This window comes from Acanthisitta chloris, unplaced genomic scaffold (genome assembly GCF_000695815.1).
Source record: "Acanthisitta chloris isolate BGI_N310 unplaced genomic scaffold, ASM69581v1 scaffold2255, whole genome shotgun sequence".
Lineage (NCBI taxonomy): Eukaryota > Metazoa > Chordata > Aves > Passeriformes > Acanthisittidae > Acanthisitta > Acanthisitta chloris.
The window spans coordinates 73,702-99,938 of record NW_008675209.1 but is presented as its reverse complement, the minus strand read 5'-3'; the positions used below and the strand labels follow the sequence as shown (position 1 = coordinate 99,938).

Sequence of the window (26,237 nt, the reverse complement as noted above, 5' to 3'; positions counted from 1 at the left end):
CCTTGTAACATCTTGTTTTATCTCCTGCAAGGGAGCAGATGGAGTTCGTGGGCTGAAAGGCACCAAAGGTGAAAAGGTGAGTTAAAGCAGCACATTTGGGTTGAGTTTCTAAACCCTCTGAGTGTTTCTGCAGACAGGATGCTCCCTGGGGCACCTTCTCCTGCACCAAGGGGTTTCTCTTAGATGAGAAAGAGGCTGAGCAACCAAAGGACCCAGAACCATTTTGGTTTTGGAGTGGGTGAGGGTTGGGTGCCTGTTGTGATGTTCTGTCATGTCTTGGCTTGGGCCTGGCAGTAAATGAACCTCCATGGTGTGTTCAGGTTTTGAGCTGTTGGCTGGGGCCAAGGTGTTACTGAAAGCCCAGGATCTAGTGTTGGGATGATTTCCTCCTGTCAAAAGCTGTGATTCCATGGAGTTGAAGGGTTTGTGTTACAGCTGGATAACTTCAGGGGCTGTGACAGGTTAACGGTTGGACTTGATGATCTTAGAGGTCTCTTCCAACCTTGATGATTCGAAGTGCTGCCTGTGAAACCCAAGTCAATAAGAGAGTCATCACAGTTTATCTCTGCATGTCTCAAAGATGCAGTTGGTTTCTCCCAGAGGAAGGGCAGGAGGCATGGAGAAAAACCTTCCTCAGTCTCATAAGCAGATCCATGTTCCTTCATTCCTGTCCCCCAGCAAATCCAGCAGTTTTAGCTAGGGAATCCTGGCAGTGACCTTCCAAACTTTCAAAGTCTTTCTGGGAACTGTGTCTTCATAGCCTCTCAGGGATTTGCTGTAGGATGAGATACATTATTGATTGGAGCTCTGCAATTAAACCTTCTTGGCTGCAAGAAATATTGCTGATGTCCTAGAGGTTGCCTCAGAGCCTGGTGTAAAACATCCTGCATGGAAATAAACCCAGTTGTACCTCAGAAATCATTGGTTCCCAGGACTGCCAAGGTGTTGTTAGTCACAGCAGAGCAGATTTGTGATCTTGGTTTGCAGCCAAGATGGAATGTAGGGAACACTGAGGATCCCTTGGGATGCTCAGCGGTCACAGCTTGGGTTTCCATCCCTCTCTGTGCACTCCAAAGGCTTAGAGGAGCCAATGTGACAGGCAGTGTGGGGACCTTATCCTCTCTCTTTTCCTCTTTTATCCACTTTGTGGGATTTTTCCCTCTCTGTTATTTAGGGTGAAGATGGCTTCCCTGGCTTCAAGGGGGATATGGGCATCAAAGGAGATCGGGTAAGAGTCTGTGACCCATGTGATCTTGTTGTGCTTTGCCTTTCAATCCTGGATATCATCATGTAAACACTGCTCAGGGACAGCAGCAAAGTGGGATCCTGTCAGAGCCCTTCTGGCACATCCAATCCCCAGGCAGGGATCAGGAATTTCATCTTCACCTCCAGCACAGCTGTTGAAAAGTCCAAAATTTTCTAAGCTCACCTAGAAGGTAAAATAACCCTGAGAGATAATAGACATTCCTGTCTTGCTGCTTGGACTGCAAGGGATACTGTGTGATCCAGCTGCATCATAGATTTCCATGTATCAGTATTTATTCATATGTTTTCAATATCTCTTTTCCCCATAATAATCCATCTAGGGCCCAATTAGCATCTTTATTTGCTGAGCCTAATGTGCTTCCATAGCATCAATGGGAAGTATAAAATCACCAGGAACACACAGAGCAGCACTGTGGAAACTGCCAGGGGTGGAGTGCTCTGTGGGACTTCAGCAGCAGGTCACAAAAGTGTGTTTGACATCAGTGGAACACACAGACTTCCCAAAGAACACACCAGAATTCCCAAATCCTGCTGGGATAGAGGCAGTGGCTGCAGCACGTGGCTTTACAGCACTTCTGTCTGCCTTCGTGCCCAGCCCCTGGGGACAGGAGCTGTCCTCATCCCCTCACTAAGTGGTCCTGGGGCTTGGTGTCCCCCAAGCTCTGAAGCTCTCCCAGGAATCTCTGAATCATTCATCCCAATGTTTGAAGAAAAAAAGGAATGTTTTGTGTGAAGGCTTTTAAAAGTAGACATCAAATCCTCCATTTCTCCTGGTGCTAATTTTTGTAATTGAACATTTAAACAATCAAAAGCTTCTCCAGCCAGGCACTTCTTGCCAAGGACTGAAGGTGACATCTTTGGGTGCTGATTCCCACCAAACAAAGCTCAGGCTCAGTTCCCACCATTAAGTTCTTTGTGCTCTATGATGAGCAGTGAAAGGGCAAGGGCAACTCAAGAGCCTCATGGATAAATCTGCACCCACCAGCTCCTGGTGAAGGCTGTGTGTGTTTGCAGCATGGAGGCATCTCCTCTTACCCTGTGTGCCCAAGTGACAACTGTTGTCCTGTGTGCCAGAGCTGGCAGGATCACAATTCCCCTTAATAGCTCAGTCTTCTGTGCTCTCAGATTTCCTAATGATTTCCAGCACAAAAGCTCCAGCTCTGTCTCTATTCTCCAGCTGCCCAGTCCAACCCTCAATTAAACACTTCCCGGGCCTTGCTTGAACATCAAACCCCAAGCTGGGAAGGGGAGGAGGGTAAAAGGATGGATTGCAATCAGAGCTAATGAAGGTTGTTGCTGTGGAGAGATGTGTGTGGATGGGATAACAACCACAGGAAGAGATGGATGTTGTGGGAGAGGATGGACAGACTGAGGGATAAAAGCTTTTGGTAACATTCCAGTCCTCTCCAAGAGTTGTTTTAGCAGCTTCATGGAGTATCTGATGGCAGCAGTGAGGGCATTGCTGTCAGCAAACTTGAGATCTGAGACTTATCTGCCTCATCAACACTTGTCTTGTGCTACCAGGGGGAAATTGGCCCTCCTGGCCCTCGTGGTGAGGATGGTCCTGAAGGTCCCAAAGGTCGCTCTGGCCCCAATGGAGATCCAGGTCCTCTTGGTCCTGCTGGAGAGAAGGTGAGTCTCAAGGGTGGAATCACCCAGGAGTGTCTTAGAGCAAACCTCACTTTGCTTTGAGTGTCTTGGGTGGTGTCTTGGTGGAGCAGTACCCAGAGAAAAGGGGGAGGATGTTTAGGGCAGAGGAGCTGTGAGAGCTTGGTGTGAAGGGAGGCCTGGGATGTTCAACTCAAAGACCAGAGGAGACCCAAGGGAGATGTTTTTTACTGCAGCAGTGTGACTTGAGACATTGGGCTCTTTGGGGTTATCTACTTGGGGCTTGAAAGAAAAGACCAGAGGGGAAAAGTATGGACTGATTGAAAGTCTCCTGGACTGCAGTCTAATTTCTAGGTGCCTCCAGCTGAAAACAAGAAGATATGAAAAAATAACCATTCCCTACTAATCCCAGGCACATTTACAGCTTTCACTCTGCATCAACCCCCCTGGGCATTCCTCAGGGAGGGCAGAGCTCAGTGTCCCAACAGTTTTATTCCACCCACATCACATCTGCTTTGCTCTTGACTGCTCTGCACTTGGCATCTCCCCTTCCTGCTGGTGCGGATCTGAAGCTGCTCCTGAGGTCTTTTGCCCAAACTAACACACTTTTATTTGTCTTTCAGGGCAAACTTGGTGTGCCAGGACTGCCTGGGTACCCAGGCAGGCAGGGCCCAAAGGTAACTGGGTTGGGGGAGTCCTTGGGAGTGTGGGATGTGCTGGGAATGCAGTGACACAGCCAAGCTCTGCCAGAGGAGTTGTGCAGAAGGCTCAGCTCATTGCTTGTGGGATGAGGTCCCTCCTTCCCACCCATGCAGGACAAATATATAGAGGGGTAAAAATAGCTCCCAGCCCTTAGATGATGGAATTCAGGAGTTGTTCTGCATGGCTTTGGTCTCCTGAAGTGGTGGGAAGAGCTGGAGAGGGATGGGGTGTGCAGAGCTGCTTTGGTGGTGGATACAAACAGGCTCTGGGTGAGCTTCCACTCTGGGAATAGGCATAATAGTCCTTCTCCTTGTATTAGGCTTTATATCTTCCAAGATCTGTGCTAGTGTTATCTAATTAATTAAGGAGAATAGCTAATGAATCAGGATCTCCCCTGATTTGCAAACATCCTTTGGAGCTGCTCTGCACACCCACCTTCATGTAGGCCATTTTCAAGGCAGCTTTTGAAACTCAAACTGTGAATTCCACTCCACAGGCTAAGGCTACAGCTCAGTTTTTACATGCCCTGGAGGCTTTGACAACTTCTGTTTTTGTTAACTTTTTTGTAAGAATCCTAGTTTATTATTCATGTTCATTGCTTGGGAAAAAAAGAAAAGCTCAGGCTTGGTTAATGCTAGAGACATCATTATCTGCAAAAGATTGTTTCCTGCTGGTGCTGGTTTACTTTTTAATTTGCATTTTGTATCTGGAGTAAGGGGGTTTTTTATACATTTCTTCCACTAATTCATATTTGAAAGCAGCAGCAGTTACTCTCCAGGCACTCCCAGCAGAAAGAAACAAGGCAGGAGTTAAATTTTCATGTGTAACATAGTGACTTAGGAGCTCAAATCCAGAATCCTGCCCATTCCCTGGGCTTGGGGCTTGGCAGTGACTGCTAATGAGGCATGGACCTGTCTGTTGGTGGGGTTATTTTGGGATGAAATTTCATTGCTGAGGTCATTTCGGGTCTGACTTTGCTTTTGTTGGGTTTAAAGGAAGGTTTAAGAAACAAGTGTGGGAGCTGGAGATGTCGGCAGGAGCTGCTGGGGAGATTCCAGCTTGGTGAGGATGGACAGAGCTTGTCCCTTTGGGGTGCCTTGAATCTCTTACTCTCCCTTTGCTTTTCTCCCAAGGGCTCAATCGGCTTCCCAGGATTTCCAGGAGCCAATGGAGAGAAGGGCACACGGGTAAGAGCTGCTTTGTCTAGCTGCTTCACTGCTTCTTTTCTCTCCAAAGCTCCTGGGGCAGGACATGGGGAATGTTTGGCTGCAGGAAGCTGCTGCTCCAGTGGCTTTTGCACCAAGGGGATGCCCAAAGAGGCTCATCCCACCCACTCTCGTGGCAGGATGAGGGAGCAGAGGACTGGTGAGTTGGCTGCTGGGAGAGGAGGATGCTGGTTATAGCACAGGCAGCTCTGCAGCAGCAGCTTTCCAATTAAACACTGGCAATTTTTCCCCTCAAGATATTTTAAGAGACTTCTCTGAACCTGAATCTTTCCTGCACTGTCAGACTTTGCTTAGGGCACGAAGAGCTTTTAATTAACAGTAATTATTAGAGATGGCTGAATCTGCTCAGGAGCAGCAAGAAGCAGCTTTAACCTAACTTGAAATTCAAACTGCATAGCTGAAAACTCATATAAATTCTTCCTTTTAATAAGGTATTCACAATTCAGAGACACCCTGAAAATGTGGGGGCTGCATCCCCCAGACTTGTCTCTACCTCTCACCTCACCTCCACAGACTCTGCTCTGAATAGAGATTGTCTAAATACACTGATTTATTTTGATCTGGTGGAAAACATGCTGGAATTAAGGGATTCAGACTACAAACACAGTCATTTTCTGCACCAGCTCTGGTCACAGGGACAAGGAGGAGGAGGGAGGATAGCAAGTGGAATTAGTTTCCTTTTTCCTCTCATTTAAATACAAATGACTTCTAACAGATGAGTTTGAGAGGAGCCCAGAAAGTATAAATCACTTTGCACTGCATTAATATCATGCCACTGAAATTTGGTTTATATCCTCCCCCCCACCTTTTCTTTTTATTCCACTGAGTAATTTCATTTCATTCTCAACTACAAATGCACATCCTCATCCCTCCCTCCCTCTTCTCTGGCTGGGCAGGAAGAGGAAAGCCATGAATAAAGTAACTGCCAGAACAGCCTGGAACTCACTGAGGCTCTGTAATTACCACCTGCCTTATCAACTAGACACCAATCAAAGCCTTGGGCTGGGTTTGGGTGGTGTAAAGCTGCAGGGAGATGATTCTATGATCCATGTCCCCCCACATCCAGCAGCTGATTTGATTCTGGTGGGATGGGGAAACCTGTCAGGGAGCAGAGCAGGTCCCAAGAGGTGCTTGGTTGAGATTAGAACCAACCCCAAGGGTTAGGCTGCTTGAATTTTAGCATTATTCAGCCTGAAAGGGATTGAGGAAGGAGCAGAAGTGATGGGAAAGGACTCTATTTCAGACCTAAGCAACAGTGAGAGAGGAAAAGAGCCCAGAAATCAGCATTTTTCCCAATTCTATTGAAAATGAGCTTAGGAGGAGGCAATGAGGATGCTTAGGTACACCCCATGGAATGCCACACATTTCTTCAGTTTAGGGTTTAAAAAGGGAGGTTTGTATTTAAAATTCTGGTTTATTTGATGGTAATTCTAATTTTTCCTTAATTTTTCCTTTCACTGTGTGTCTGAACCTTTTGTGCCATTTCACACCCAACCCAACAGCCTTGACTTGTTCTATCACTGTATTTGTCTCTGGGAGAGAGGTGATGTTCCTGGACAAATCTCTCCTTTAGCAAAAGGAGCTCAGCTTGAAAATTTGTTAAGCCTAGCAGAAATAGAGAATTTCAGTAGCAGTTTTGGTCTCCATCTCTCTCTTTTTTTTTTTTCTTTGCTCCCAAGTATCCCATTTGAAATAAGGGAAAAGCAATTATATACAGAATTATAGGCTGAGCTGGGATCACTCTGCTCCAGCCCAAATGGAGACCATCAACTTAATTTAAGCCTTGTTGAGTTAGACTTGATAAATCCCTTTCTGCTTCTCCTAAGACCACTAAATTTGCTGCTTTATAAGTATGTTCACACAGAGTCAAGAAAGAGAATTTCGAAGATTTGCTTCTCCAGTGCATTGTGGAATAACCCAATTTGCAGCTGCAACAACCCCAAATCATTTGTTTGTCTTTTCTTTCACAGGATATTACCATTCCACTCTTCAATGCTGTGTTTTATGTGTCCAAAATAATATGAATCACACGTTTCTCTTCCGAAATGGAAATAAGCTTTGCATCTTGTTAGTTCAGCAGCACAAATAGGATCATCTAATATCCTTAGCTGGAAGGGGAACCACAAGGATCATCGAGTCCAGCTCATATCCCTGCACAGGACAATCCCACCATGTGCCTTAGAGTCTTCTCAAGTCCTTAGATCATTAAAGAAAGGCTGAAAACCAAGAGTAGAAGTACCAGCAGGTCCTGCCTGCACCAGCAGAGGCAGCTGAATTTGGGTGTTGTAGTACTGAACCTCCTCAAACCTGAAACCTCAGGCTGTTCAGCTACATAAAATGGGCTGGAAAGGCTAAAAATGGGAAGGAAAAAACAGGGATGAAGATGATTAGAGGGATGGAGCAGCTCTGCAATGAGAAAAGGCTGAGAAAGTTGAGGTGGTTTAGCCTGGAGAAGAGAAGCTTTGGAGTGACCTAATTGTGGCCTTCCAGTGCCTGAAGGAGCCACAAGAAAGATGGAGAGAGACTATTTCCAAGGGCCTGGAGTGACAGGCCAAGGGGGAATGGCTTCACACTGATTCAAACTTCAGTCTTGGTGATTCTCAGGGATGTCCTGTGCAGAGCCAAGAGTTGGATTCAATGATCCTCGTGGGTCCCTTCCAGCTCTGAACATTCTGTGATTGAGAGTTGGTTTAGATTAGATATAAGGAAGAAATTGTTCCCTGTGAGGTGCTGAGGCACTGGCAGAGGTTGCCCAGAGAACCTGTGGCTGCCTCAATCCTGGGAGTGTTCAGGCTGGATGGGGCTTGGAGCAACTTGGGCTGGTGGGAGGTGTCCCTGCCCATGGCAGGGGGTGGAATGACATGACCTTTAAGGTCCTTTCCAACCCAAACAGTCCTGTGATTCTATGTTTGGTGTTTTTGGAGCATTGTGACCAGTTAAATACCCTGATGGTTTGGTGAGCAGCTGCTCAGCTGGAGGAGAGCTCAGGGGGAGCTTGCTTGGATATTCTCAGAACCTGATCACAAAATCAATAGTTAGATATGACAAAGTGATCTTATTTTTAGAGCTAATATAGACCTCTGCCATTAGCACAGGCTCATAGATCTCTCTGCTCACCCTGTCTGCCAGAGCCTGAGGGTATGTGGAGGTCCCCAAATCCAACCATTTATTTGTGTGCCTCGAAAATCAGTTGAATCTTGATGCCTTTGTGTCAGAATCTCTGTTTGAAAAATATAGGTCTCTGTACATTTACAGAGCTCTATAAATTCCTTCCCCCCCACCCCAATGCACAGGGCTGAATGCATGATTAATGAGAGCAATAAGCAGGGGGAAAGTTAGCTTAAAAATAGACTTTGAGAAAGAAAAAGGAGAAGGAGTGTGGGGGCTACCTGCATGGGGGCAGCACACACACTCCTCTCCACCTGCTCTGAATTTAGCCTCCTGCAGCTAAAAGCAAAGCAGCTGGAGGACTTTCAAGTGATTTTGGTAATTAATTAAAACACCCCTCTGCCAGCAGGGTTTATTAAATGGAGCCCACAGAACAAGGAGGATTTAGCAGGCCTAATTTTAGTAGCTTGAAGAAAGTTGATTGTAAAGTTTTCCAGCTCCTGTTTTCTGTTCTCCTGGTTAATGAGTGCCAGAGACAAGAAGGCAGGAGAGAGAGATGATGGATTTGGGGCAGAAAATGGCAAGTGATATTTTAAGCATTCAGTGCTCCTTACATAGGAATCAAGTCTTCCCTTTCCTTCCTTGAACAGGTGATTGGGAACATTAATGAGCTGCAGGTCCAAAAGGGGAAAGTTGAGCCTAACATCAATTTTTTTTTTTTTGTGACTTGACACTAACCAAAAGAGTATTTTCAGGCCATTAGTTTTCTTTTAGGCATGGGGTAATGGAGCTTAATGCACTGCCAGATTTAGGAGCCAGTCAGCTCTGTCTTCTCTCTGTCAGAGTTAATCAGAGTCTCTCGTCACAGGGAGCTGAGTGCAGCTGTCAGATCTCATGAGCCTGTGCTCTGGTGCTGCTGCTAAACAATGTCTGGAATGACTTGTTTAGCACAAAGTTCACAGAGATGAAGAAAGATCTGTAAATATGTAGGGCAGCTTAATTGGCTTGTGTGGCAGAACAGAGCTGCTCCCAGCAGCAATCCTGCTCTGCTGCTGGCAGGGCTGGAATACCCAACAGCAACACGTGTGTGCAGTGAGGTGAGGAGCCCTTCCCCACGTTGGGAGCTGGTGAAGGGATTAGCAGGGATCAGTGGGATGAAAAGGGATTATAGGTGTTGGGGTGGTAGAGATGAAGAGCTTTTTTGCTGGCTCTGGTGTGTTGGCTGAAGCTTAGGACACTGTATGGTCCGTGTGGGTGGCCTTGTCTTTGAAAGCCTTTGTGGTGTTTTAAAGCACACAGGTTACTGTTCCTGAAGAGATTCCTTCCCTCAGATAACAGATGTTGGCTGGGCATTGGGATTATTGGCCAGTCCTGCCCAAGCCTTATAAATGAAGATAAGCACAATCATCAGGAGATGAAAGTAAACCTGCTGTTGGCCTTTGCATTGCAAATGAGAACCAGAGAAATCTGGGGGCAGTTTGTGTGCTACAGGCTCTGTCTCAGGTTCATCTGGTGTGATGTTGGCCACTGACTCTTCTCCGTTTCTTATGCTGGCCACTAACTCCTCTCCCTTTCTTTCTCCTTGCAGGGTACACCTGGCAAACCAGGTCCAAGGGGGCAGCGAGGTCCAACAGTAAGGAGCCATTTCTTCACTCTTCTGCACTTCGAAGGCTTGGCCAGGCCAGGGGAAACTGGGATCTCATTTGTGTCCTTGCTGGGCAGGATCTGGCCTTCAGCTGTTACAGCTGGGGACACAGTGGTTTGGGGCTGGGTCTCCCCAGTGAATGGGGTTTAAAGTCATCAATCTCCAGTGGCAATGATGATGATGACTCCTGTCATCACTTACTGATGATGCATCACTTGTTGACCTAATACAGCTCAGGCTCTTGAATACTTTTCCTGATCACAGCGTAGTGCTGTGTTTGGGTACTGAAACATCGTCTTTTGTATCTTTTTTAGGGTCCACGTGGGGAAAGAGGCCCTAGGGGAAGCACTGGCAAACCTGGCCCAAAGGTAAGGCATTGGGGAGCCTGCAGGATTGTGTCCTAACAGGTCTTGGTATAGAGACCCTCTGGTTTATTGCCTTCCATTTCCCTTCACTCCTTTCTCCACTGGATTTAGAAAGCTGAGCCCTCCTGAGCTTCATTCCCAGCCAAATGGCTCAGAATCCAACTGCAAAGTGTATGTACAGGCTGTAAAAACGTGGCTCACAATTCAAGAGGACATCAAGTGCATGCCCAGATCAATGACCATCCTAACCTGAAGGAGTAGGAGTAGGAGCACCTTCAAATCAGCACAACCCTACAACCCACTGACACCTCCCCAAACCCTTTTTTTTGGTGTTTAAGTAGTGTTTGAACCACCTTAGAACCCATAGGCTGTGCCATGGGGGAAGGAGCACATGTTGCTGCTGGTCTCACCAACCTCTCACCTTCCTGAGCCATTTTGCCTGCCCAGGTTTGGTTGGTCACTAGGCAAAATGAGGTGTTCTTCTACCAGCCAACCTGAAGGCACACTGAACTCCAGAACCTGCTGTGGAGACTGATTACCTGCCCATCAATTGTTGGGCATGATGGAAGCAAAGCTTTTGTAGTGAGTTGTTGTCACCACCACACTGCCAGCTTGAAAAATAAATGTCTTGGCATGAATTTTTGATAAATACTTCATCTTTGTGGTGGTATTTATCTCTCAGAGGGAGGTCATTGTGTGGTGGAAATATCCTGAGCTCACTGGTGTTATCTTGCCTGGATTTTTATTAAGTAATGTGGGGGGTGGAGGAAGCAGCAGCTGCTCCTTTGTCACTGGATGCTGCTCCCGATAGGGAATTATTAATAGAGAGGGATGGGGGAGTCAGTGGGATGTGGTGGCACCATGGGCTTGGTGAAGGCTTTGCACACAGCAGGTGCAATGGTGATATTTGTGTTTTTAATGGTGTGTTGTTTTGTTTCTTTGTAAAAGGGCAACTCTGGTGGTGATGGTCCCCCTGGTCCTCCTGGAGAAAGGGTAAGATAAGCTGGTGGGGTAAAGCAGGACTCAATCCAAGCCTCTTAGTTTGGCATGGCACAAGAGGTGGGTTGGCAGGGCTGAGGGGTTTGGGCAGTGAGTGTCCTCCCAGGTGCCCTGGTAGGCAGAGAGGGGTGGGAAGGTCACTGGAGCCAGGATGCTCCAGCACACCTTGGTCAGCAGAAAGGAAAAATCTGGTTAGAAACCCACTGTGAAATGTGCTTGTGTGGATAGAGGGCCCACGAGTTATCTTAAAGCCCTTAGGTCCTTCCTGAGCTCTCCAGAAAAGGCTCAAATAGGACTCTGAGTGTCCTGTGTAAGCATTGCTCCATGGGAAAAAGGAAAAGTCTCCCCTGGGTTTTATGTTTCCACAGCACACTAGATGGAAAATACTGAAATAATGTGACTTCCATGATTTCAGCCTCAATTTCAGCTTCCCCCCCTTGGGGTTTTTGTTTGTACATTTTCTACAAAAATCACCCACTTGTTGCCTTTGCAGATCTTTGTGCTCATCAGCTGTTCCCACAGTGCAAGGATTTCATAGTAAGGTGTTACAGGTTTCTTAACCATGTTTTCTGGCTTCTCTTTCATGCCAGGGACCACCAGGGCCTCAAGGACCGACTGGATTTCCTGGACCAAAAGGCCCCCCTGTAAGTAACTCCCTTTCTAGACCATCCAAAGAAGTATATGAAGCTTTTCCCACCCAGCTGTGAGTGCTGTGCCAGCTCAGCCTGAGCTGCTTCCCTGACAAGCAGTGATGTACTCAATAAAAGGCTTTACTGAGCCATCATGATAATAACCCAATGGTTTCAGGTTTTAAATAGCCAAGTCAATTGCAGCTGATTAGAAATGTTCATTTCCTAATGACTCAATATCTCTGGGATCTTTCTTGGTTGCTCTGGTCTTTATTTTCCCTCCTTTACTGGGAGGACAGCACAACAGTGACACTGCTGCCTCTGCAAGTTTTATACACTGCCCTCAGAAACCTTTTGGGAGTGACTTTTTTCCCTGTACTGAGCAGCTCATTCCTACCCTGGACCTGTAAGATAAATCTTGCCTTTGGGAAATGTGTGGGGAAGGGCTGCAGCTTTTAGGGTTTGAACCACCTCTGTTTTAGTGTGACATGGGTAGAAACTGAGGCAAGTAGGTGTGATCCAGCATTTATCACAGTTTTATTACTGATGTTCCTTCTCACCCTGGTTTCCTGCTGCAGGGTCCTCCTGGGAAGGATGGATTGCCTGGTCACCCCGGACAGAGAGGAGAAACTGTAAGTAGCCAAAAAATCTTGGGCAGATCATTAGTCCTGAGTCTCATCTTGCTGGTTGGTTCCTCTAAACCCTTCTGTGCAGCTGGGGAGATGTAGCCACAAGTTTGGGTACCCTGAAGGGCTGTGTCTCTCCAGCTGCACGGGGTGGTCTATGGCAAGCAGCCCTCTTTGGGCAGGATGGACCAGGCTAATGATGATTTATCTGGAAGTTGTGCATCAACTCCTCTCTCTCTGTCCCTGCAGTAGATTGTGGAGGTCAATGTGTGTGTTAGAAAAATATGAGCAGAAATGTAGTGATGCCAGTGGAGGCATCACATGCATTGGAGGCAGTTGGGTTCCTTCCATGGTGGTGCTGCAAGAGGCAGCTCCTTATGAGGTGGGAGGAGCTGGGCTTGAGAATGGATCAGTAACACCATGAGCCAACAATTGGTGTGGTTTTTGCTCCCATAAGGTGAAGAAGAAGCCATGGGGGTGATTTCTGAGCAGCCCCTGAGGCCAAGCTCTGTACCTCAAGGACTCATTGAAGCACTTGTTCCTGGGTCCTCCCAAAGGCTATGCCTCCTGTCTCAGTTAAATTCTGGGCTTCTTTCCCACTGTCCTTTGGGGATGTGCAGGTTTTATGTCTCTGTTCCAGAGACATAACTCTAGGGCTGCAACAGCAGAGCTTTGTCATGCAAGACAGGTCCATCCCCCACACGCTCAGCTGCCCACGCTCAGCTGTCTTGAGTCAGGGCAGTTTGATTTTCTCTAGAGCCTGAAATAGGGAGAAAGAAACTCTTCACTTCTTCATGCACCACGTGGCCAACACCAAGATGTGTTGCACAGCACTGAAGAGTTCTAGGTTTGGTCATGCCTGTTTGGAGTGGAAGGTGATTCTGGCCAAGATGAGGTTTTGCTCTAGTTTTTGTGGCCACACCAGTTACTTCAGCACCTGAGTGAGAAGAGATAAACAGAGAATTTGTGGCTGGTCCATCCCTAGAGGTGTTCAGGGCCAGGTTGGATGGGGCTTGGAGCAACCTGGGCTAGTGGAAGGTGTCCCTGCCCATGGCAGGGGTGGAACAAGATGAGCTTTAAGGTCCTTCCAACTCAAACCATTCTGTGGTTCTATGAGCTCTGCTGACCCTGCCTTTCAGCCCAAGCTATGCACAAGAGCCTCACCCAGTTTTGCTTAAGCCCCTCCAGCAATATTCCCTTGTGGAGCAGCTCCTGGCTGGTTCCTCACTGTCATCCACAAACTGCTTTGTCCATTTTGCAAGGTTTTGTTGCACAGATGTAATCATTGTTTCTCACCAAGGGAGAACGATGAGGCATGTGGAAGGTATGACTCTCTGGCTGTTGTGGTCTGTTTTTTTTCTCTGGTGGTCTGTTTTCTGCACCATTTTTTTTTTTTTATTTTTTTTGCTTGGAGGATACCCTAAACAAAACTGACCTTTGTGCCATGTGTTCCTCTGCATGCAGTAATTAGTCTCTTTCTGGTTGGCATTTTGGGGGATGTTTATTGTTGTCCCTTGGCTGTTTCCAATCCAGCTCATTCCCTGTTTTGGGTCCATCCCTGTCTCAGCACTGCATGCTGCATGTTAGCAGTTAGACTCTTTGTTCTGTCTTTATTTCACAGGGGAAAAAAAAAAAACCCAACCCACCTAGTTTCCTCTACTCAGCTTTGCATTTTTCTCCCCTAGCAAATGAGCATTAAAAAGGCTTTGCACATTATGCATTTTTTCCCCTCAACTTATCACACAATTTAATTAACTTGCCTGGCATTTGCTAAGCAAAGCAATGCAAACACTGCTCAGTGCAGCTCCCCAGATCTATTTACACTCCATAACACTGATTTTTTAGGCAGTGCTTGGGGGACTTTTGAGCAATGTCCTCAGGTTAGGATTAACTTAAAGGTGAAGAGTTTTAACTTGCCAGTCTGACTGACATTTCATCTTCCTTCACTGAGTTATCCATAAATCCAACACCTACACTTGGGTTGGAAGCAGCAATGAAAACTTCGTTTGTGTCTGCTGTTAGCAATTTTTGAGACTGGAATCAAGCATCAAACTCCAAGTCTGCATGACTATGAAGGATGAGCTTTCAATTATTTGGGGGCTGAAAGTTCTCCCTACCAGTTTTCCTCAGTCACTGCTGCAGTAGTTTGCCTCTCACAGGCAAATCCTGCCAGAAAACACAAGCTCTGCTAATCTGTGCCATCAAACTTGCAAAGATCACTTTCCCCTGCATCCCCTAGGGCAGAGCCAGGTAGTAGAAGTCCCTTTTTTATCCCCCTTTCCCTGCACAGTGCCAAAAAACAAGAAATGAAGCATAAAAGCAAATTCAATACTATTTCCACATCAGCAGCCTGGGCAGTGCAATGTATCTTCATGCAAGAAAATCTAGGCTTGAAATCCCTGTCAGACACTTCCCTTTATTTCAGTTCTCATTCAGTAGCAAACACACATGCTGAAATATTTGCCCATATTAGATTTACAAAGATTGGAACTAAAAACCCATGAAAAATTCTAAAAACCCTGTGCCCAAGGCTCAAACGCAGAACAAAAGGAAACCTCTTTCTTCAGGTTGATAAGGAAAAACCTGCAGAGAAATAGTCTAAATATTTTTCTATGATAAGAGTTGAAATTGTACATTCATTTCCCAGAACTGTTTTGCCATTTCCCCATCAATGACAGGATGTTTTGTGTGATCTGCAGGCAGCTAGAATAGCATGGAGGAGTTATTTTAGCATGACACATTAGCGTTGGCATGGGATTTATCTGCTCCTCTTTTGTGGCAATGAGAAAATAGCCTGTGTGCCCCAAATGCCATTTCTCAAGCTTGTCAGCATCCTGCAGGAAGAACAATAATTAATGTGCTTTTTAAAGAGCGGCTTAGGAGAGCTAAACAATTGCAGTGGTGATAGTTCCTTATTGTCACTCTTCAAAATGACATTCTAAGGAGCTGTCATGGAGACTTCACTGCTCATCAGCCTTGGGAGAGAAACATGTCTGTGATTGCTTTCAGCAGATGTTGAGGAAGGAAATAAAAGCTTTCCTCAGCCCTCGTGGCTGGTGGGTTCTGGGCTTCAGCAGGGCTGGAGGCTGGTGCTGAGGGAAGAAGTGGGAGAGGGTCACTTAGTCCCTGAGAGCTGAGCTGAGCCTAAATCAGCACCACAATGGGGAGCCAGGAGCAGGGAAACAGCTTTAAAGAATTGCTCAGCATGAAGAAACTCACACTGACTTTTTAAGAGCCATTTAAGAGACATTTCCTCTCTAGGTTTTATGAGCATAGCAAATTTCTTAACATATATATACCCACAGTGGCTCCATCAGAACAGCAGAGCTGAGTGTTGAGAGTCCCTCCTTCTTCCTCTGTTTCACCCTTGCATAAATGTACAAAGACACATTTTCCACCTTCTGTTTGATTTCTTAGTTCCTTTTCCTTTGGCAGTCCATCTGCTCCTGGGCAGTGGTTGCACCAGAGGAGGAGCAGTTGGGTGACAGTCTGACCCTCTCTGGAGTAGTCCTTGGCAGAAGTGTCACCTCTTTCTCTTTTACCTTTCTCCAACAGGGTTTCCAAGGCAAGACTGGCCCTCCAGGACCCCCTGGTGTTGTAGGCCCTCAGGTAAGAAGCAAATGTTCATGCTTGCACCAGCTCTGCAGCTCATCTTTGCTGTTTGGACAGTGTGGGCTCTCACAGCTCTGATGGTTCAGCTGGAGGTGCTGGTTCCATGGGTTGCACAGCAGAGACTCCTCTTTCAGGGAAGGCAGAGTCTTGTCAGATAGCTTTGAAATTCCTGGCCAAGGTGTGAAATACCCCAATCCTTCCAGCCCACCTTGTTGAGGCATTGAATGGTGTTTAGACAACATCCTGGAGGCTACTGTAAATAAGGTGGTTCCTGTGAGTTTAACACATCTACCCTGGTGTAAAATTGGTGTAGGGTGAGAGAAAGACCAACTACACCCAACTCAGCTAAAAGACCTTAAGTAGACAGGGAGTTAAATGAGATCTCCAAGGGCTGCACAACTGCTGGTGTTCAGGGCAGTGCAGGTGTGATGCAGAAGTCATCCCTCTTTCATCTGAAGTGCTGCCAAATCCTGTCAGATTTGGGCTGCTGTTCTTTCAGTCACACAGAGCTCTGCAATCTGCAAATAGTCACTGCACAAGCAGAACTTGTACCCTTTCAGCCCAAGCATGCTCAGCTCGTGGGTCAGTTCTGCAAGCAGAGACTGAGAAGGGACAGACTTTGGGTTGAGCCTTCCTCCCTGAGCTGCCGTGGAGCTAGCTCTTTAATTTGAAACTAATTAATTTGTCCTCTTTAATGACGGTGTAAAGTCCCTGATTTGTAAATTCCCTGATTAGGGGCAATTCCCTGACGACTGTGTCTGTCTTCTCAAGTGCAAATTAGGTTCTATGGCAGTTTTATTGCTCGTAGTTAACGTGATCTGTGGCTGCTGAGCGACAGCAGCAGTAAGGCTGTGCCTGCACTAAGTGGCACCATGCAGCAGAGCATGAATTACAGCCCCTGTCCCAGGGGACATGCATGGGCAGGGACTTGTGCACATGGCTTTTGTCCTCCTCCCCAGTGGGCCACTGGGGAACCCACTGTGCCAGGCCTGATGTCTCACTCGTCACCCTTAGTGCCAACACACAGCACAGAGGCACTAGGTAATTGCCATGTAGTACAAGCCTAATCCATTATTTATGCCCCATATAAGGAAGAATCAGCAGGATTGTGGAGTGCTGAGGATGTTTTCAATTAAAAAAGAAAACCCTAAGCATAATAGTTGTAGTAATAGCATCTCACTGATGTGAATGGTTTCACTCCAGAGATTCCCAGTGTCTCTGTCAAGTGCAGTGTTGACCAATTCCAAATCAAGGTCACTTTAGATGTCAAGGAGGACTCTCTCTAAGGTTTCCTGCAAGGGACAGCTAAGGGATGAAGCTTCTTCCATGTCATTGCAACTCATTTCCCTGTTAGAGTTCTCAGGCACTGGAATATTGCTCAGGGAGGTGGTGGAGTCACCGTGCCTGGAAATGTTTAAGAGGTGTCTAGATCTGGTACTGCAGGATATGGTTTAGAGGTTACACCAGTGATAGGTTAATAGTTGGACTTGATGATCTTAAAGGTCTCTTCCAGCCTTGATGATTCCATGAACCCAAAGGACTGAACTGATAACTTGAATCTCTTCCTTCCTTGGTTGTTCTGACAATGATCAACACCTTCTCCCCATCTTTGGTTTTTTCAGGGTCCAACTGGTGAAACTGGGCCAATGGGTGAGCGAGGACATCCAGGCCCTCCAGGGCCCCCAGGTGAACAAGGTCTTCCTGGTCTGACTGGAAAAGAAGGGACCAAGGTAGGGACTGGAATTCACCCTCCTTGCCAGCCTTGATGCCTGACTCCCTCAGAGATGGAGAGAAGGATTCTGTCTCATCATGCCTTGAGCCTGGAGAGACAAACTGGGTCTCCATGGAGTCTGCAGATCCTCAGCTGTTTATCCCTTTCATTGCAGGGTGACCCTGGCCCCGCTGGCCTCCCAGGGAAGGATGGTCCCCCAGGCCTGCGAGGCTTCCCCGGAGAGAGAGGTCTCCCTGGCCCCATTGTGAGTAGAGGCTGCTCAGTCCTTCCAGCAGGAAGGATGTTCAGCAGTACAGCACCCACCTCCCAAAATGACTTTGTTTTCCTTCCTCCAGGGTTCTCCAGGGCTGAAAGGCAATGAAGGTCCCCCAGGCCCTCCAGGCCCAGCAGTGAGTATCTTTGCCCTTACAGGCACCACCTAAGTGTTTACAGGCTTGGCAAGCCAAAGCAAGGGTTAGTCACAGCTCAGGCTTTAGCCCTGATTTCCTTTGCTAATGACTCCCTGGATGTTGCTCTGTTTTACAAGACATGCATATAACAACTCAGTCATCTTGTGGTGTCAGCTGTGAACATACGTGACGAGCTGAGGGAACTGCAACCATTCAGGACATCCAGGATTTTCTTTCTAAGTCTTCTAAGAGCTTTTCCTCTGGAAGTTGTCTCCCCTTGAGATCCATGCTCAGTGACGCCCTCCAGGAAGAAAATATTCATCATCCAACTGTCCCTGCTGTGTTGGCTGTGAAGTGGCTCATGCTCTTGTTCCAAGCTGTTAATGTGTCCCCAGGAACTGAGCTCCTGCAGCATCCAGAGGAGAATCCAGCTCTTCCAGGGATTTTAATTAAAAAAACCCAATCTGCAGGACCCCTTGGGCTGATGGTACCAAGTCATCACATGGCAGTCATCCCATCAAACATGCTCACTCACTGATGATGCATTTGCACCATCCTACTGCTGATTTCTCTCTGTCTGTGTGTAGATGAAGCTCAATTCTCCAGTTAATGCTTCTTTCCCAAACAGGGCTCTCCTGGTGAGCGTGGTCCTGCAGGATCAGCTGGCCCAATAGGTTTGCCAGGCAGACCTGGCCCCCAGGGACCTCCAGGACCTGCAGGTGAAAAAGGAGCCCCAGTAAGTACCAGTAGAAAGATCAACAGCTGTGGGTCAACTAGAAATGTGTACAGTAGGAAGCTGAGCATGCAATCAGTCCATGGGAGGTGTATGAAAGATTCAAAATAGACAAAACATGAAGGAATTCAATTAGAAAGTAATTTTGTCATCTTGAGCACATCAAACTGAGGGTGGTGAGACACTGGCACAGGTTGCCCAGGGAGGCTGTGGCTGCCCCAACCCTGGCAGTGTTCATTCCAGGTTGGATCAAGCCTTGAGCAACCTGCTCTGGTGGGAGGTGTCCCTGCTCAGGGCAGGGTTTTGGGACTAGATGGTCTCTAAGCTCCATTCCAACCCCTAAAATTCTTTGATTAATGTTGGCTGCTCACTGCCCTGTGTGTGACACCAGTGCTATCAAAAATGTATGTGATCTCAGGCACCAACATATCCTCAGGCAATGAGAAAGGCTGAGGGCTCAACAGGTAAAATAACAGCCTGTGTGACCTCCTAGTGCCAAACAGCCAAAGGCCAGGCCTCTGGGCAGAGAGGTGAGCCAGCTCATTCCCTGCTCCCAAGGACACAGTGGCAGCAGCAATTCCCACTCAGCCCAAAGAACTCCTTCCCCTCCCTCTGCCACTGTGGAGGGGCAGCACAGGAAGGAGCTGTGGAGGTTTGGGGTTGCTGTGTGCTGCAGCAGCATCACTGTTTGCAGGCATCTCACTGGTGCCTGTGCCAGAGCTGCTCCCAGCAGGATCCTGAGCCTGAGCCCTGCCATATGGTCCCTCTCTGGAGCGTTCTCCAGCCAACCCTCACAAACTCACACGTCTTTCACTCCCAGCACACACAGGAAACGTCACGTGCAGGCAGCAGGGAGTGGGCTGGGAGGGCTATTTCTGGTCCTGAGGAGCACAGCAGTGCCAGTCCAACTAGGAAGGCTGTGCCTCTAATTCCCACCCAACTAGGTTTGCAGGGATGCTTGGGTTTCTTGCCTCAAACCAGCTTAGCTTCATAGCCAGTGATATGAGCAAACTGTGGCATTGATGTCAAGCTGCATGAGGATACTTAGAGTGATTGACTGTTGGTATCAAAAGTGTTTAGCAGCCACTGTATTCCACATTTGTTGGCTTATTAGAAACTCCAGCAGCTAATCCAGAGGCAAGAATTTCCTGGTGAATCAGCTTGAGGAACATCTGTCCTGCCAAGTACCTCTATGATGTATCAGTCAGTGGAGAGATGAATAGGCAATTTATGTGACATCTAATTATTCCGAGGAGAGCACCCAGGATTCAGATGCAATTAAATTATGTACGAGGAAACTGGAAAATATTCACTGCTCAGTTCCTGTAAACAAACAAATTTGATTGAAGGCTCCAGCTCGGAGGAGTCTGAGTAGTTGTTTAAGCAGGAGGCCAACAGAGATTTCTTTATTCACTTCAGGTGTTCTTCTTTGTCCAGAAGCTCAGGAGGGAGCTTGGGACCTCCTGAGATCCTCCTTTAGTTGGGGAACAGCCAGGCAAGGAGCAGAAGTGAGTGCTGAGGCAGCCAGGAGCAGAACCAGCAAAAACTCCTTTGTGGGAGTAAAAATGAGTTGGGATCTTGTTTGTCATCCAGAGAGAGATGGCAGAGGGTTCAGATGCAATCTGATGATGTTGCTGTAGCAGTGACAATGCAGCTGTGATCTGAGTATTCACTGCTTAGATTTGTTTGTTCTTTCCTTATCTCTCAAAACAGAAGTTTTGTCTTGTTTCAGACAGCAAGCACAGAGCTGAGGAAATATCAGCTGGAACCAGTTTTGCTGCACATCCCCGTGTAGTCAGGGGTCATTAGCAGCTGAATCAAACGTTAATGGGCTGGTTGGAGGGTGGAGGAGAGCTCTGTGTGACCTGCCTGCTTCTTCTGCTTCCAGGGAGAGAAAGGTCCTCAAGGACCAGCTGGTCGGGATGGCATCCAGGGCCCCGTGGGACTGCCAGGTCCAGCAGGTCCTGTTGGCCCTCCTGGAGAGGATGGAGACAAGGTGGGAACAACTCTCTGCTGCACAGGGTCACTCTGGGAAGGAACTGAGCCATGTGTCCCATTGCCACTGTGGTGCTTCCAGTGCATTGGGTGGGATGTGCTGCTGAAGGATGTTTTGTGGTGCTCATTGTGCCCTGAGATGAGCAACATCAGATCTGGGTGCAGCAGCAAACAGAGCTGTGAGTACTCTACCAGCCACAGCACTCCCTGAAATCCAGTTTGCCTCCTCCCAAGCCTGTAACAAGTCCCTGGTTTTCCCAAATATGTTACCTTTCCCCACTCTCTCATTAAGTCCCTCTGGACTGGAGGATTCTTAAAAGACATTAACTGCTATGAATCCCTCATTGCTGCTAACAGGATCTGGAAATTATGCTTTTTGCAGCACATGGCAGCCAAAGAAAGTTGTAGGATGCAAAAGGGTTTGGTTACACCTGGAGTGGACAAATCTCTGGCATTCTTTGCTACACTCTGGGGAGTATTTCTGTGGGAATTGGCAACTTTGGGCTGAGGATGCATATAAACAGGGCTATTGCTTCAATGCTGAGGCGTGGAAGTGGTCACCAAGTGAACCAACTGTGCTTCTTTGTTCCTGGCAGGGTGAGATTGGAGAGCCTGGCCAGAAGGGCAGCAAGGGTGACAAAGGGGAGCAGGTGAGTGAGGTGAACATGGTCATAGCTGCTTCTCTTGAGTCTGGTTAGATTGTGTGACTTGCTGGAAATAGAAAACATTGCCATCTTCATTTCTGTCTATCATTGCTTCATCTTCTCCTCTGCTTTATCAAGTACCCACACGATGCAAAAAAGAGTGAGTGTCTCAAGTGGGAGCCTCCAGCTCCAGGAATACACTGAGATGTTTCCATGTCATCCATGTACCATGTAAATATCTGAATCATGAGCAGCTAAACTTGGGCCTTTGGTTGTAGCTCCTTTTTGATCTAGTTGACGATGTCCCTGATCATTGCAGGGGAGTTGGGCTTAAATGACCTTTAAAGGTCCCTTCCAACTCAAGCTGTTCCATGATTCTGTGGTAATTGTAGTTGCTTACAGCACATTTTATGTGCTGTAAGGACATAGAGGAACTGAGTCTGAGGAACATGAGTTACACATCAATATCTAGATAGAACTGAGTGGTGTGATATTGCTCTGCTAAAGCAAAAATGTGTTTAGATGTTCTGATGTGCCATTGGCACCAGGGCTAAGTTTGCTGGTTTGTCCAAAGAGACCTGACCCTGTCCTTCCTCTCTGGTTTGGGAATTAATGCAGGTTTAATGGAGGTATTAAAAGGCATCACCTTTGCCAGGTGTTTTTTACTGTGCTCCTAACATGGATGTTTCATTTCTGTTTTGTGACAGGGTCCACCAGGTCCTACAGGCCCACAGGGTCCAATTGGTCAGCCTGGCCCAGCTGTAAGTATTGTCTCCTGTTAGCAGAAATCCCCTTTTTTACCAAAAATCCTTCTGGGAAGTGCTGCAAGATGGGCAGTTTCTGTCTAGCACTGCTGATGCCCAACACGAACTGTGCATCACCTCTGGCTGCAGCAGGAGGTGGTGGAGATAAGGCTTTGTGTCTTCCTCGTGTCTTTGCTGAGCTGTCACACCCTTTCCTCCTAGGGTGCTGATGGAGAACCAGGACCCAGAGGACAGCAAGGCCTCTTTGGTCAGAAGGGTGATGAAGGACCCCGAGGTTTCCCTGGGCCCCCTGGCCCAGTGGGCTTGCAGGTAATTTGCAGCATCAAGGGAGGACTTAGGATGATGAGAGCTGGGGCTCACCTCAGATGTTCACAGCTAAAACTCATCCCCTCCACCTCCACAGGGCTTGCCTGGACCACCTGGAGAGAAGGGAGAAACAGGTGATGTTGGGCAGATGGTAAGATGACTTCATATTTCTTTTTTCATCACTGACATTGATGTTGCTGTGAGAAATTTGTCTTAAATTTGTCTCCCCTCTCTCTCAGGGGCCACCAGGGCCACCAGGACCTAGAGGTCCATCTGGACCACCAGGAGCAGATGGTCCACAAGGTCCTCCTGGGGGGATAGGAAATCCTGGTGCAGTAGGAGAGAAGGTAAAGCATCTGGATAAACCTGATTGAATCCTGCAGGAGTTTGCTACAACACTCCTGAGTGGCTTTGCTGCATCAGCAGAAAACTCATCAGTCTGCAGGAGTGTAAGTGTTTTCATCCTCTTTTCCCCTGTGCAGGGGGAGCCTGGAGAATCTGGTGAGCCTGGTCTTCCTGGAGAGGTTGGACTGCCAGTAAGTACACTCTGGGAGAGATGTGGATGGGGCAGCAGGAACTGAGCCAGCCCTGTCCTTGCTGTGGGTATCAGATGACACACCATGTTCCTGAGTATTTATAGTGTCACGTTTAGTCACCCAATATGGGCTACCCACGACTGAACACCATGAACACCACTTAATGCTGGTGGGAAGGGACTGCTACATCATGTCCTTGTGTTTGGAGACACAAATAGAGCTTCTTTCTCAGAACTGGTTAAAGGCTAATTAGACATTGAGTTGTTTTCCTGGATAATAAACACTTTTTTTTTTCTTTACAGGGTCCTAAAGGTGAAAGAGGTGAAAAGGGTGAAGCAGGTCCCTCTGGTGCTGCTGGGCCACCTGGCCCCAAAGGCCCACCAGGTGATGATGGTCCCAAGGGCAGCCCTGTGAGTATCCCTTCAGTGTTTCCTTGGCTTGCCCAGCACAGATTCCTGCATGAAAAGATATTGTCCATAGTTGTTTGTGGCAATTAGCAATACTTTACCAGCCATTGAATTGCTCCACTTATGACATGTGATATTAACCCCCTTCTTCAAGGTGCTCATGAGGGAAAGACCCAAGTGTGTCATATTTTCCAGCAATACTGGAGTTCTTAGTCCTTTTTGCAGGCTATGAGGAAACTCACCTCTATGGTGAGCCTGCAATAGGTTTACTTTGTGCTTGAGCTTATGGATTGCCAAGGTCTTCTGCACCAGAGTGAAGCTTACAAAATAGCAATAATGGATTTGGAAGCTGTACCCTCTATGGCTAGATCCCTACTGCTGCTAATTGCTGGAGCTCTAGTGAAGCCACTAGAGCTCTACTGATTTATACCAGATTACAATGGTGCAGTATTTCTCTTCTCAGCTCCTTTGATGCTTGCTGGCTGGGGAAATTTATTTATGAGATAAGGAAAGATGGCATAAACCAGCAGAGGAGGCAGGGGAGTTAGTCATCTCTCCTAACAGATGGGCTTTGGGGTATCATGTGGCTGGTTGAAGCCTGGTGTTTGAGTGCTGGTCTTGGAATCATTTGAAGTACCTGCCAGACATTGTGTGGCGAAGAATGGGGAAGTGGTTTAGTCATGAAATGCTTTGAGAGGATCTTCCTGTGCAAAATGTTACACATCATGGAGTAAATGAAAGCAAAATCTTGTAATCTGCACATTCCCAAAGCTGTGAGGATTTTGCTGTCACCTGTCTGATGTATTTAGGAGCAACTGGTTGAAACTCCCAGTGATGCCTTTGGAGCTGTACACAAAGCTCCAAAGACAACAAAGTCTGGATGCAGAGCTGGAGTGGCTGTGACAGCATGAAAACACTGAAGCTGCAAAGATGGGATGTGATCTGGGCTTGTGCTTGAGGGAACTGGGGGTTGCTCCATAGGGTGACTCCCCTGGGAGTTGTCTCTGGAATAGCAGGCACTAGAGATCTGCAGTTCTTCACATGTAACATCTCTGACTTGGGAATATCCTTCTTCTTTCTTTGCAGGGTCCAGTTGGTTTCCCTGGTGATCCTGGTCCTCCTGGAGAACCTGGTCCAGCTGTAAGTGTTTTCTCAAAGAAGGGCAGAGAGGTTCCTCCTCTTGGTTTGGTGAAACACAACTGTGCTGCTCATTCCCCAGAATCTCCTCTGGCATTTACTCTTCCCTTACTTGGAAAAGAGTAGCAAGTCCCACCAGAAGTCTGTCTGACCATGCTGGAGCCTTTGGGGCAGTAGCTACACCAATGCTGTTAGCCAAATATTTGCCACAGGACATTTGCTGTTACTGGTGTTCTCAATGAGAGGTGGGAAGGGACAGTCCCTGGTGACATGGAGACCTGGTGAACAACCATCTACTGCCAACACTCTGCTCAGCTCTATTCATACCCTAAATACACCACCTGGTTTCTTTTTTTCTTCCTATTTTAGGGTCAAGATGGTCCTCCTGGTGACAAAGGTGATGATGGTGAACCTGGACAGACTGTGAGTAACTGCATAGATGACATCTGTTCCCACAGACCCCACAGTGCAGGTCCAAGGACACTGAGCATCAAATTCCCACCAGCTTCTGCTGTACTGGTCCCCTGGTGCCTGTCCCTCCTGTCTGTGGCTGCCTGGATGCTTCCATCCATTAATCCATTCATCCACCCATCCATCTCAGCAATACATCCCAAAAGCATGAATTATCTTCTGGAAAAACACCATCCAAGTCTTTCATTTTAGCTTTGCTGTGCCTGCAGCTATTTCCTGGTGGGAAGGGATAAAACAGGATACCACCTGCAGCCCCAAGGAGGTGTTGGGAGTTGTGCTCCCACATCTCAGCTTAGCACAGACTCCAAAGCTTGACTCAAGTTTGACACATTTGTTGCTCTTTCCCACATCTCATGGTGAAGTTATGGCTTGTTCTTCTCCCCTCTCCATCTAGGGTTCCCCTGGTCCCACAGGAGAGCCAGGCCCCTCTGGACCCCCAGGAAAAAGGGTAAGCTGTTTGGTCAGGAGTATTTTTCCATATGGATTTGGATTGACTTTTTAAACCTTATGTTATTCCTAGGTCTAGAATAAATGCTGTGTAAATACTGTGTTAAACAAATACTAGTTATAAAAAAAGGATGTGTCATCCACAGCCATTAGAAATTGATGGGAAACTGCCAGGCAAATCCCATGGATTTTGTAAAGAGGTTAACACCCAAAGGAAAATACAAATCTGAGGTGTTCCTGCTCTTCCTGCCTCACTGGCAGAGCTCAGGGATTCATTTAGCAAGAAGCTAATTTAAATAGCTTTTCAGAGATATTTGTCTCCATTTTGTCTTCTTCCCTGGGGCTGGAGCAGCATTTTGCTATTTCCAATGGACCATTTCAGATCAGGGTGAGCTAATTGGGTTTTGCATCTATTTTGTGCTGTCTTTAGGGCCCTCCTGGTCCAGCTGGTCCTGAAGGAAGGCAAGGAGAGAAAGGAGCCAAGGTAAGAACTGAGTGGGATTTCACTTCTACTACATCCTTGATATGCCACAAGGATCCTCCTCTGCCAATGCTGAGATTTGAAAGGAAAGGATTTGCTTTTGCTGTGTATTCCAACAAATTAGCCTGAATTTGGGGCCATTGGCCTCAAATCTAAGCTTATGTTTCATCTTTTAACAAACTCAGTGGAGCTAATTAGGACTTGGTAAGGTCATGGGAATGTTTTCCTTGTTTTGAAATGACAAAGTGCTATATTTGGCAATTTAATGTGTTGTAAATAGCAGGGTGTGCACAGCCCTACATCCTTTCTCAGGGCAAACACAGCATTACTGGGCCAGGATTGCTTGGGGGGTGGGGGGGGGGAAGGGAGAGAGGGATTGCAAATTAGAGACCCAGTTGTTGTGGAAGGT

The 26,237-nt window shown here is 47.3% G+C and overlaps 1 protein-coding gene across 1 annotated transcript in view; it reads left to right on the top strand.

Moving 5' to 3' along the window:
* LOC103803097 (collagen alpha-1(V) chain-like) overlaps nt 1-26,237 on the top strand; it is a 146,386-nt gene that overhangs the window by 105,568 nt on the left and 14,581 nt on the right. Inside the window, 27 exon segments of the mRNA XM_009075634.1 lie at nt 32-76; nt 1,175-1,228; nt 2,791-2,898; nt 3,498-3,551; nt 4,710-4,763; nt 9,499-9,543; nt 9,870-9,923; nt 10,869-10,913; nt 11,510-11,563; nt 12,127-12,180; nt 15,730-15,783; nt 17,409-17,516; nt 17,673-17,762; nt 17,854-17,907; nt 18,536-18,643; nt 20,529-20,636; nt 21,232-21,285; nt 21,987-22,040; nt 22,245-22,352; nt 22,447-22,500; nt 22,589-22,696; nt 22,832-22,885; nt 23,188-23,295; nt 24,379-24,432; nt 24,799-24,852; nt 25,295-25,348; nt 25,778-25,831. Of these exon segments, the coding sequence (XP_009073882.1) occupies nt 32-76; nt 1,175-1,228; nt 2,791-2,898; nt 3,498-3,551; nt 4,710-4,763; nt 9,499-9,543; nt 9,870-9,923; nt 10,869-10,913; nt 11,510-11,563; nt 12,127-12,180; nt 15,730-15,783; nt 17,409-17,516; nt 17,673-17,762; nt 17,854-17,907; nt 18,536-18,643; nt 20,529-20,636; nt 21,232-21,285; nt 21,987-22,040; nt 22,245-22,352; nt 22,447-22,500; nt 22,589-22,696; nt 22,832-22,885; nt 23,188-23,295; nt 24,379-24,432; nt 24,799-24,852; nt 25,295-25,348; nt 25,778-25,831 (1,845 nt within the window).